The sequence below is a fragment of the Stigmatopora nigra genome, chromosome 8 (assembly GCF_051989575.1).
Source record: "Stigmatopora nigra isolate UIUO_SnigA chromosome 8, RoL_Snig_1.1, whole genome shotgun sequence".
NCBI classification, from domain to species: Eukaryota; Metazoa; Chordata; class Actinopteri; order Syngnathiformes; family Syngnathidae; genus Stigmatopora; species Stigmatopora nigra.
This window is the reverse complement of record NC_135515.1, coordinates 4,077,847-4,091,173: the sequence shown is the minus strand read 5'-3', so window position 1 is coordinate 4,091,173 and position 13,327 is coordinate 4,077,847. Positions and strand designations below refer to the sequence as shown.

Here is a 13,327-nt window from a genome sequence, read left to right as displayed (position 1 = left end):
AGCCTCCATGTTGGCCTTGTCACGCCAAATCTAAAACCCAAACCTCAAAAATAAGTCAGTTGAGCGCAATAAAAACGTCACAGTTGTCGAGGAAAATTTTGGATTTCTCCATCTGCAGTTAAACAAGCATTCGGGGGGGAAAAAGCTGTGCTCATTTCTCAACTTGTTAAACACGTAGACGGCGTTAACACGCTTTGTTTCCGTCCGGCTGCACAATCCCCGCCTCACTCTTACATCCATTTCCCCCTTCGATCCTCCTCCACATCCGAACGGCACCCCGGTTTGAAGTCTCCTCAAACCCCCCTTCTCCAAACGCTCTGGACCCCAGGGAAGCTCGGGTTACAGGCGACCGATCCTCACCGCGTTAGCACAGCCCGTCAGAATAACAGCTCGCCATCTGGAAGCGATGCGGCGGCCGTCCTCGCCTTCAGTCACGCTGACCTCAATTAAGTTTCATTTGTAGAGCAGTTTTTGTCGCTCCTTCCCTTTTTTTTTTTCTTAAAGAGTCCCCTGCTTCAGGGTTCTCAATCTTGGGTTCTTCAAAACCAAAAGAGGATTGTGGCTCCTCCATTTTCTTGTGAATTTTATAGTATCATTTAAAGTTGGGAGTATCACCTCAGGGGGTAGTGAACTTGATCGATGGGAGTTTAGCTGAGCTACAGCAAGTTATTTTTCTTCGTAAAAATAAATGAATAAAGAGCAAAAACTGTTTTAATCCCATTTCGTTGTTGGGCAAAAAGCCAGGGTTACTACCGGGTTACTACTCTTCCGTTTAGTTTCATGACTTTGGCAGCCGGCGTTTTATTTTATTTTTATTTTTTTTCCCAAAAAAATAACCCTTCATGCAGGAAAATAGTGGGTTTTGTGTTGGAAATTGGTACCACACGAACTCTGCCGCTATAAGCCTCGTTTTTTCCCCCATTTGACCAAGCAGTCATTGTGAATTGAGCATAACAAAGGAAGTGTGCAAGCCAGTAAGCTTTCGTTTTAATCTAAAAAAAACAGCTAACTTGGATTTTTGAGAATAAACTAACAGTACAACGTTGATTACATCAAATACTTAACATTCATTATTGGGTTTTTTTGTACCAACTATCCTCAGAAGGGTGGGCAGGATGCTGGGTCTAATCCCAACCAACTATGGGGAGTAGGCGGCCATATTTGCAAGTGGAAAACAATGATTGTGTCATAACATTTGTACTCCCAATTAAAACCATGAATATGGAGGTGGAAAATTGTGAATCAGGGGGCGGCTTATACGAGAGAAATTGTAAAATTCAACCATTTTAAGGTAATTTTTAGGGTAGTAGTTGCCAATCGTAGGGCGCAACAAGACAAACATCCAATCACACTCATACTTAGGAACAATTTTGAATTAAAAATAGATTAGGCATGTTTTTTTAAATGATTTAAAAGAAATGGGTTCATTTAAAAAAGAACCCTATAGCTTTTAGAGGTACATCCCCTCTTCCCTGCCTCCACTCTCCCATTAGTCAACCTTATGAGGAGTTTTTGAGCGAGAGCACCTTGAGTTTGCCTGGACAAAGCCGGCCTTTGTACCCGAGAGAGCCTACTTGGTATGCCGCGGGTTAAGAGTGGATGTTTTTTAGGCGACGCATCCCGCTCGGGGGACCTGGGGCCGAGAAATGGGGGGTGTTCATGCAGTCTTTCTTGACCCCACTTAAACGGGAGACAATGAGCGCACTTGAGCAAAGTCCTCGTCGGCCTCCGATCTTGACGAGCGCTCGCTTTCGGGTTTACGGCGGCGAGAAAGAAAGGAAGCAAAACATGCATGAGATCATCCATTTTCTATGAGAGTTTGTTCAAGAGATTGTCATAAGGGAACTCACTGCGTGAGTGCGTTTTGGAGATTGGGAAAGTGGAACTTCAAAGAGTGAACAGGATCAAATACTAGAACAGAATTCATTAAAACATACGTAAAATAACTTTGTCATGAGGAAACTAGCTTTCATTTACTTGTGGTTTTGTGAAATTGAAGCATAAAGTCACAAATATTTTCACTTTTCTTGAATAATGGTGGAAGTTGTACAAAGTTTTGGTTTGAGATTGCGGTTACTTCATCTTGATTTGCGTAAAATTCGCAAGATGTCGTTATTGAAAGTGGAAAGACAGAGTTTGGAAGAAAGCCACCGTCCTAATGCCGGGCAGATAAAATAAAGCGGATTATGGGTAATGTAGTCTATACCCATTTGAGCCATTGGGGATGAGGCAGATTTTTTTTTTTTCTAAACCCTCAAAAGCTTTACAGCTTATAGGCACTGTTTTGTTTACCAAGGACAGTCTCTTATTTCTACGCTCATCATTGATGATCATTTGCAAACAAACTTGCTTGTATTTACATTTTGCCATAAGCCAAAAAGATATTACAGTTCAGTGAGTCATACTTGGTTTTAATCTTCATTGTCAGGGTATATAAACCATTTTAGGTCTTTGTTATGCGCTAAAGCTTCTTAAATAGTACTGAATTGTTCATGTTGCTGAAAATGCATATCTCTTTAAATCGATTCGATATTTTAACAGATTTTTAAGTTGTATTTTGACTAAGATTTTTTAATATAAATAGTTTAAAAGTCTAGCGGTTTCAATGGCAGTAAATATGAATACATAGGTTAAAACCTGACCTCCCAGAATGACTAAAGTTGTATTTATTTTCAGTTATTTCCTCAATTACATGCTTATATTTGCCTTTTATCTTATTCATACAATTATCATACCAATATATATTGCATGATATCAAAAACACCCCAAAAAAATTGCAATATCGTTTTTCCCCAATATTGTTCAGCCCTAGTCTGACTTTTACTTAATCACAGTTCTTCTTACAAGCACACCTTTCTCTGTTGCTCATATTTCATACTTTAGGAGCAAAAGACCGATAAAAACACGTGTGCCACAGGTGTTCTTCCCGTCAAAAATAATGACGGTAAAAAAAAGCAAACAAACCAACAAAAGACAACAAAATGCACATGGTTTTGTTTGCCTCAGTGTCAAAGCCATAAACACAACTCTGAAGGATATGTTCTTCTAAGTGAATATACCTTCACCTCTTCTACTTTCATGTTTTCTTGTGAAAAAGGAGATCCACTTATGTGTAGTTTTGGCAAAGAATGGCTCTTTGTAAGTAGGTTTTGGATGTCAGGCGGTGGGGGGTCTCAATGTGTGCATGTGAGGCATGCTGCCATTGTATTGGCTATAGGGCAATCTTGTGCTGCCGCCTCCATGAGTGCTTTGTGTCCTTATGAAATGATTGTTGTTTGCCCACTGTCCATTCAGGTGGTGTTTGCGGCTTTGGCTCTGTCACAAACGCAGTAGTGGCTTGAAAAATTCGGTCCTTTCTCTCAATTTTTGGCTTATGACAGAGTCCGTCAAATTAAATCAGGCTGAAGACCTGCTTCATCTTATGTTTGTCTTGTTTTAGATCTTATAAAGTCATCTTTTATTTAGATTTTTTTAGCATTTGACTCCAAGTCACATGCTTTCGAGGATATGCCAATCCCGAGCACTGAACTAATACCCCATTAATTTTTTCCTCCTTTTTTGTAGTCATCAAAAATTATCTACAAAACAATCTTTTTTTGACTGAAAAAATTGCCAATCACATAATTAGACTGAAGACAACCCTAATAGTTATACCTCAGGATTACTGTTTATGTGATTTCAGGTCACCTGATCAGATTGGGTGGGCATGAAGAACCGGTCCCCAAACTAAAAATAGGCCCTAGAATTGACCAGATTTACAGGCTCCTTAAAGTCAAGGTTTAAGCACCCTTTAAAAAGACTCTTTGTACCTTGGTAGTGTCAGTAAATGATGCGAGATGCTTGTGTCATCTCCTTAACGCTCAGCTCTTGAGTCAGCCATCTTGTCTATCTTTCCTCTTGAAAGCTGTCGATGCATGTTTGTCGGGTTTGGTTTTCACTCAAAACGACCGCATGAGTGCATTTTCAGAGGAAGAAAATACATGTCATCAGCCTGTGAGGGAAAATAAGGCATTCCTTGCTTTCCCCTTTTGAATATATGCCTTTAGCCGAGTGCTATTTGGATGACTTGTTAATGTAGTGGTTATTTTTTCACCTGCGTATCAATGAGATGAGGCAATAAGAGAATTGTAAAATGGTGGTCTTGTTGTACTGTACTCGAGTTGGTGTATATGCTTAAAGAAAACGGATGGTACAAGTAATATCATTCAAAAGGATGTTTGTTTTTCTGTTGGTTGTTGAACAGCCGGTTGGTCAGTTCTATGGTCAATTGGTCGTTCTGGCAAATACGTGGGTTGGTTTCTTCCTTTGTCTGCAAGTCATTTGGTTTGTTGATCATCGTACTGTCTGTTGATCTTTTTGTCCGTCGGCTGACCTGTCTTTCATTCTGTTTGTCATTCTATTGGGTTTTCTGGTGATCTGTTGCTTCAGTTTGTTGGCCAGTCAGCTTTCTGAAAGTAGTCTGGATCCGATCCGACCTTGTGACCAAATACTACACAGTCCAATACTTCAGAAATAGTCATATCGAGCTCTGGTACCGATACATAGTCTCGGATCAACCCATTACTACTTACAATCTATTTTTCTACTTGTGAATCGACTGGCTTTTCTGTTGTTTTTATGACTAGTCCTTCTGTCTTAGGGTTTGTCAGGCCATCAGTTGACCAGTCTGTCATTCTTTTTATCCAAAGGTCGGTCAGTCTATCATTCACTAACATAGTTATTTTCTTGAACCTGAAAATTTGCAACAAAAAAAAAACATTGGAGTAAATAAATGAGATCAATGAAAAATGTGACCAGTATTTGAACGCTGTTTGATCCCACCGCCAAACGATGCACATATTCCAGGAAACTCTTTCAAAGAACACCTGTGGAGAAGAGAGACAGACCTGAAAATGAGAGCTAATAAGATTGATCAGACTATGATGGGCACTTGCAGACTCTCATACGCTTTTATTTATGGAAGTATCCTTTTCTGTCCTGGCCCAAGTCCTGATTAGATCACCAATAGTGATTTTGGCCTTGAGTCGTGGCGATCAATCCTCATAGAGCGGCAGGATTAAATTAATACATCACAAGGTGCAGTGCGACCCACTAAGGGTAGACGGGGTGCCTCTTTACCTCCGGTGCTTTTAAATATTGGCTTCCATTGACAGAGGTAGAAGTCGATTTGAACTGGGAGTACTGACATTGAATGATGATTGTGAGGTGTGTTACTACTTGTATTTTACTGCAATTTTGTACTGTTAAATATTTTATTTTCCCAATCACTACCAAGCGGGAAGAATACTGGACAACAGCTGGTTTGATTGTTGCTAATGACCATGGTTTGATAGGTTCTGTCGCTCAGTGTCTCCGGCCTGCTGTTTTCTGATTCGGTTTTGCAAGAAAAAAAGGGCAAAAAATGAACAGCTAAAATCCATCTTAGCGTCATTACAAGCGGAGAAAATTGGGCCAATTTGGTCCAAGTGATGGATGGATAATTGCGTGCTTTCACGCTGCTCGCTAGTTTGATCACGCCGGGGATATTATCATGTTGTTCATAAATAATTCTGCTTATTGTGGTCAGCATGCGTGTATAATTGCTGGTGCTGCTTTTGTAACGATAATAAGGCTTCTTGTTGAAACATTGAGTGGCTTTAATAGAACTAACATTTTTTTTTTAAATTGTGGTTTGCAGCATAAAACTGCACTCGCAGTAAGAACTGATTTAAAATTTGGCTTCTTGAAGGATTTTGAAGCCCTGAAATGGAAATGGATGTGTCGGCATTCAAGGATTTATTGTCATGTTTGTCAGTCATTCATCTTCTGTTATGCTTATCTTCACAAGGCTTCTTTTTATAGTAATATATTATTTTTGGGTAACTGTTTCTTGGCTGTCTACATGTGTTACTACACAAATATCCATTGATTTATGATTTTTTCAAGTAGGTGCTCTATCTGAGTTCGGGTGTCCTACCTGGTTCTCAAGGGCCACTGTGGATCTTGGTTTTTCTTCCAATTGATTCTGCCAAGACACTTTAAACAATGACATTTCTGCTAAAACTAGCTCCACCAAAAAAAACGTTGTCTTGTTTGGTTAGGGTAAAAATCCTGCGCCAATTTGGAAACTCCTTGTGGAAGGTTTTGGAAGCAAGTTAGTTTTGTGGCAGTGTCTGGAGCCAAGTTAGTTTTGTGTCTACCTGAAATTGCTGCTTTTAGCCATTCAAAGTACTAAATACTTTTACCTCGATTCCAATCAAGCGACTCGAGCGCCCCCCCTTCACCCCGTCTTCGGTGCAAGAGTGATTAGCGGCGAGGTCCAGCTGCAGTCAGTCATAGACGTCTTCTGTTTATGTTAAGGCCCTTTTACACATTCACTTGAATGCACCGGTGCGCTGGAGGAGTTAGCTTTTGATCCTGGAAGGAGTCGGCAGTACCTCGACACCCCCCGCCGCCGCCGCCTCCCTCTAGCCTTGCATGGCTGAGGCTGAATTCCGATTTGTTTGGCGAGGCATTCAGCGGAACTAGGCGCCCTGAGCGCGCACAAAAACACAGGCCTCTTTGGCTAAAGTCTCTATTGAAAACACACCTTTCTGTGGAGCCAGGAGGCTTTTCAATGGAGGCCCGCCATTTGAAAGACTTCCAGAGGCCAAGTAAGTAGTACCCGTGTGCAGCTTTTTCACTGCTTTCAATGGTCCTCATAGACAATACCGCCGATATCTGCCCAACGACCCGCCGCGTTGCGCCGCTGGGTGCTCGAGAGTGGCCATGTCTGTGGCTTCAATAGTACAAAGCCCATGCAGGTTTTATTTCTATTTCTGAACATTTGTATGGGAATGTTAGGTGATGCTGATGTAGAGCCGACAGGCTTCTGACATTTCGAATGTCAAGTTTTGAAGTATTAGCTCATGAGCTGCGATTATAGGCCAAACACCTTAATCTCATTCGGAATTATTGCAGCAAGCCATCGCTTGTCCGAATGGATCGGTCATCCATCGCCCACAACATTGGCTTCTGTCCAAATGCTTCAGGTTCCTTTTTGTTCTAACCACTACCCGACTATACAAGTGCATTGGCTTATTATTACAACAATTTACCAATGCATTTACATTTTTTTCCAAGTCGACATACAACCGAGGCCTGCATCCATGCAGAGAAGAGACGAGTTTTGATGGAATTGTTTTGTTTTATGGAAGGGCTTCGAGGATGCTGGATCTGATTGGCCGGTTGGGCGTTGTCTAGAGGCTGGCCTTCAGTCTTGGATTGGGCAGAAGATTTTGTGGGATGGGACCCTGTGGCCGGGGCAACTCTGATTATATTCTGTCAGCAACCTTGGTGCCATTGGCCAATTGGGCGGGTCATGAGCTAAGGACTTTATGTCCATCGGTTATCATATGTCCGTGTGGATCGGTCAAATGTCAGTACACTGTTTGGTTCTTTTTGCTAAATCGCTCATTTTTTTTTGCCCATAAGGGATATTTTGTCTGCTGACACAAATATTCATGCACTCATGCGTTTTATTGTTGGTTACACTACCATTTGGATATCTTTATTTTATGTTGTATCAAAGTAAATAGCATCAGGCATGTCTAAGTGGGATTATTGACATGCTGATGTTAGCAAAAGTACTATTTCCCTTGGCTAAGTATTTAATTGGTCTTGCCAAATAAGCGGATAAGTGAGGCTAATATTTAACAAACATTATTTTTTTTGGAGAGTGCAACTTGCAGGTTTTCCAGCTTTGTTTCATGTTGAGGAGCACACGATTAATTATGGCAGGCAAAGAGAAGGTGAGATATTTCAGCTGCTGCAGTGAATAGCAACTCTCAGCACACTTGCTAATTGCGTGATGGATAACGTAAACTCATTTGCATTTATATTGCCCCCAGCTTCCCACTGCATTTTCACGGTGTTTTTAAGTGACTCCTGACACGGGAGCAACAGTCACAACGACGACTCGGCCAGAATATAAGCCAGGGGTGTTTGTATTGGGACCCGTCGATCCCTGCGGTGAGCAGAGCACGGTAGGGGGATGACGTCTGGACTGGTTTGACAGATTAGCGAGAGGCTAACACTGCGGGAGTGACATGCTCGCTGGAGGCTCTTTTGGGAAAAGGCTTCATTTTAACATGGAAGCTGTTTTAGGTCAAGCTTGTTTTTACAAAGTTCACTTTAAGATAGATTGATGCTCAGTTGAGACAGTATCTTTGACAGTATCAAAGCCAAACTAGTTGGCAGGAGTATTTGGAATACTCAATATTAAAAGTGTGTTATTTTCTGTTTTCGTAGAAAGTGAAATATATTTTAAATTTATTCTAAAGACGTTGATAGTTCTGGGCGAGGAGTGCAATACATAACAATATACTCATAACATATTGTGTTGTTATGATGCATAGTCATATTTTTTATTATATTTGCAAATATGACATGAACTATAATCAACTGAAGTGCTTACACTTTCAAAATCAACGACACACAACGGCCACTAGACGTCCCAAAATCAGCGTGTGATCAATCACCAGACGACACAAACATATGGTGCCAAAATAAACATGGAATAAATAAATAATGAACTAAATTGGGTGAAAAATAAATATAAAGTAGTGAACCTAAATATCATCTTTTCTAACTTTACATTAGGAAAGAGTTAAGCCACTAAGCAAGACAATTCAATTTTTAGTTAGTTCACATTTAGTACTGAAATTGGTAGTAGTTGTACTACTTACTACTTGACTAACTCAAATTTAAATCACTACTGCTCATGCCAACTCTTACATATTTTCCTAGATATTATGTCATCATTATCAACTGCTTACATCACTCATTACCTAAAACAATCTGACTAATATTGTGACCAACATTTAACTTGCAGCCATCATTCATAGCCAGGGGTCGAAGTTCAAATGAAGTAAACTCGAGTTGTCAGTTCTTAGTTCGAAAGTTCAACGTCAATCTTTTCATCCATTCCTATTGGAATTCTTAATGAACAGTTTCTTGACATTGCATAATACTCTGTATGCATATACATAATAGATCCATTATATATATACTGCATACATAATACATTTCCTCATCATTGTTGGTTAGGTTTGCTTATATGTGGTAACCACACCCCTGAAAAGGTGTTTTGCAAATAATTTAATGAGGTAGCCTGTGTTTACGTGCATTTCTACATACACAATGTGACTTCTTGGCATTGTTCATTTGAAATCTCAACATTATTTGTCTCAGACCAAAACCCTTTGCCAAATGCGAACAAAGCTATTGAAAACTGCTGAGTGGCCAAGATGTATTAAAGAGAAAAAAAAAAACACAAGTTAGCCAAACAGACCATTTATCATTTCTTTTGTCCCTGGCAATCAATTTGGGATCATTGCATAGATTAGCGTCTGTGGCCGAGAGAACTTTTGAAAAAAAAACACAGCACGGTCGCTATCTTTATCTGCGAGTCGCCGACACGTCGTTTGTCAGCGGTGGTTGTAAATAACTCGTCTTTGTGAGCGTATCCTCATTAACCTTCCACGTCGCTTTTTTTTTTCTAAGCTGCCTCGCTCCTATGAAGATGATAACGCTTTAAAAAAATGGAGCCGCTGTCTCTTTTGGATGTGCCCGGCGAAGGCTCTGTAGTCAAATCAAAGCGTTTGCTTATTATCGGGGCCTCGCGCTGTGCGATACTTAGAAGTGGGAATTAGTCACGTGGTGGGAAAGAAAGTCTCATGTTTTAACCGTTTGAATCACATGGAACGTCGCCTCATAAACTTTGTCACGCAAGTCCGAAAAATTAAAACAAGTTTGTGCCTATATATATATATTTCTATAATTTGTATGCCTAATTTGTATAAATAAGAAAAATATATAAATGAATTATATACATACATTTTATTTTTATAAATATGTATATATATATATTTATTTATGTGTATAAATATTTGTTTAGATTTAAAATGTCTAATTTGCTGTTCTTTAAATTCGTTTTTTAAATGGGTATTAATAAATCAATTATTAAATGAATGTCTTTTTATAAATTCCTCATTGGGCATATTTTTCCTCCATTTAAAAAAAAAATAACAATGAAAATCTAAGCAATTTTAGAAATTAGTCTTTCGGAAGCAAAATAAATGAAGTTAAATTCAAAAAGTGCAAACATAGCCATTTGGTAAGATGTTTATGCATGTACCTTTTTACAAATGTCCTTTTTATACCTTTCTTTGTTGCACCACTTTATCCTTTCGGGGCAATCTTAGTCTGCTGACCCGCCAGGCTTATAAAACATTTGGTGAAACCCTGCAGTCTTATGGAATACATTTAAAAAAAATACACTTACACCTAACTGTGTTTTACTGTAGCAAATAATACATCCATTCAGCAGAGATATCTCTATTCCTCCTTTATGGGCCAAACAATGGGACATCATTAGGATTTTTAGAATTCTCCTGTCATTGGGCCGTGAACAAAAAAAAAAAAGTCCCTATGACCCTCCTGGCAGAATTTGTGTTGTCAGGAAGTTCCACCCACGCCCCTGCAAACACAACATCCCTGGTGGAGGTCAATGCATTTTCAGATGCTACGCCACTGACTGCTTGGGGAAAACAAAGTGGGAAACAATGGGCCCGACTGGACCCTACTTGCCTCTGCTCGGGGGCGAAACGTGCCTGAAAAGCACCATTGTGCCCTTGTGTTTGTACCTATCGACAGCTGAAAGGATGGCGGTGATTAATGACTCGGGGCCGCCGCGCCAGGACCTGGGCCACGCTGGGGTGCGCGGAAACGCCGCCCACTAGCCAGCTGTAAGAGATCTTCATGACCTGGGTTCTCCTGCTGATTTGGTTGTTTTGAAACCATTCCTTGACGCTATGTTAATGCGAGAAAGCAGGAGGCTTTTATTTTTTTAGCTTTTGGGAATGTTGCACAAAGTGCATTGTTTTTGTTCTTGAATGGGGAGGGGTCGCCCTCATTGGTAGTCGGTTGGGGATATGGCGTTTTTTTTTTTTTTTGACGGAGTGATTGATGGAGGTTTAATGTAGAAAACGTCTAATTTTTGCAGGCAGTGAATGGACGTCTAGCGCCATCATGGCAGATGAGTGCCCTATAGAACAGGGGTGGGCAAACTTTTGGGCCCGGGGCCCACATTGTCTTTTGACAGATGGGCCGGGTCAGCACAAGATATGATACATATAAAAAAGTGCATCCGTTAAGAGTACATATGAAACATAAACAGACAAAAAGGACTCAAGTATTAACATACTCATCACTCATCATTAAAGTAAAAAGTATAAAGTACAAAGTCAAGTCAAAAGGAATGTATTAAGAAATATTAAAATGTAATTTAATTTATGCCAATGCCTGATCTAGTGCCATCATGGCAGATAATGACTTAAATGAGCGCCCTATAGAAGCTTAATACATAGTAAGGAGATTTGGTTCATCACTGAAATGTCGCTTTTTGAGTCATTTTTTGACATGTTAATCAACTCTACAATGTTTTTGTGTCTCCTGTTTTTGTCCATTTTTTTTCGTTTTTCGTGAGTGAAGAGAAAAATTGGCATATACATGAAATTGCATGTTGCTAAGTGAAATGTTTGGTTAAAAGCCAACCTTGTCAAGCTCGGTTAAGAAGGAATCCAGGATGTGGCCAAAATGACCTTCTGTAGTCTTTGGAAGCTCTGCTGATGGAAAAAAATAAACCAAATTTGATGTTGCTGAGTGAAATTTTACATTAAGATATGGCTTTGTGGAGTTTAGTTATAAAACTCTTTTTATAGTGAATGTGTTTTTGAATGAGGACCACTTTTGAAGGACACACAATTTGTTTGCATTTATTCATATAATTTGTATTTGTATTTTATGTAGATAGCTTTGTTAATAAACTTAATTTTCCCCTTTTTCTGATTCTAAAGGTCTGAGACCCAAACATCCTCGCCAACTTGACTTTGTCGACCAAAACTGAGCGGAAAGGAGGCCGGCGCCGCCATGGAAGTGAAAGAACGCCGACCGTACCGCTCTCTGACTTCAGCCCGTCAGGAGCCCCCCGAGCGGCGCCACACCAGCTCCTCGGCCGACAGCGAGGACGGAAAACCCCACCCCAGGTCGTACAGCTCCACCGAGACCCTCAAAGCCTTCGACCACGACGCACGGATGGCGTACGGGAACCGCGTCAAGGAGCTGGTGCACCACGAGATGGACGAGTTTGGGCGGCCCGGTGAGAATTCAACTCTTGGTCGCCTAGCGACAAGCTAAATACTATTTATGCAGTCGTAGCATCACAAATGTGCCTGATTAAACGATAGGTCTGACTCCCGCCTAACTCAAGGTCAGACTGCGGTCTTTATATTCTTCTATTGGTTCACCACGGGTGCTCACAGTATGTCATTTTTTACCCTGACAGCTCATCTTCTGCATATCTCTCTTAAGGCTCATTTATATTGGTTTGTTTGCGTTCAGGATGTCTGAGGCATTCTCAAGCATACTAATCCATCTGACAAATTTCACCCCACCCCCGCGAACTGTCTATGACAAGGGGTGTCAGACTCGGGTTGGTCCGCGGGCTGCTTTAACGTCAACTCGATTTCATGTGGGCCGGACAATTTTAGATATAATATTTAGATTTTTTAAATATAAATGGATTAAAAGAACTGGATTAAAAGCCCTGAATATTCAGTTTTTATATAGATCTACAACAATGTTATTTTGGCTTTTTTATACATAATTTTAGATTGTACTAAATGTTTTTTAAACTAAAAACTGAAAAAAATGATTAAAAAATTACCATTATTAATTTAAAAGGGGGAAAATCAGGAAATTTAATATACATCTATACTCTTCATTTGAATTTGATCCTAAAAAAGAAAGTCGGCACTCATGATTTACTTTCCCGGCCCACACAAATGATGCTGCGGACCAGATTTGGCCCCCTGGCCGCCACTTTGACACATGCAGTCTACAACATGACTGATCGAATGGTAGTCACGACGCTCAAGCCCATTTTTCCAACTTTGCCCTGCAACATTTTGGTAGTCATGATGCAGCGCTCCCGGTGTATTGCCACGTCTGAAAATGATGGATTGTACTTGACAGAGCCCAAACACACCTATAGTCTCATTCATCCTTCTCTACTCCATGTGTTTATGCACAAATATGTATTATTTTCCGGCCTCGAGTTCGAAGGGAGGGCAGCAGAGATGCGTATGATTACCGACAAGGGACGCCGAAATGAAGCATAGATGCGACAAGTCTGTTTTTTTTTTTTCAACGTCAAAGGAATGATAAAACAAGCTGCCATGACAGGTCGTTTATGTTAGCCGAGGTTGCTACACTTCGCTTCCCGTTATGATGAGAATCTAATGATTGT

At 40.3% G+C, this 13,327-nt stretch overlaps 1 protein-coding gene across 9 annotated transcripts in view; it reads left to right on the top strand.

Annotated features, from left to right (window-relative positions):
- Nucleotides 1-13,327, top strand: part of tenm4 (teneurin transmembrane protein 4) — a 125,618-nt gene that overhangs the window by 12,088 nt on the left and 100,203 nt on the right. For all 9 annotated transcript variants that reach the window (XM_077722143.1, XM_077722148.1, XM_077722150.1 and 6 more), the window contains exon 2: nucleotides 11,877-12,178. In XM_077722143.1, coding sequence (XP_077578269.1) covers nucleotides 11,950-12,178 — 229 coding nt within the window. In that variant the 5' untranslated portion in view covers nucleotides 11,877-11,949. The remainder of the gene's footprint in view (nucleotides 1-11,876; nucleotides 12,179-13,327) is intronic.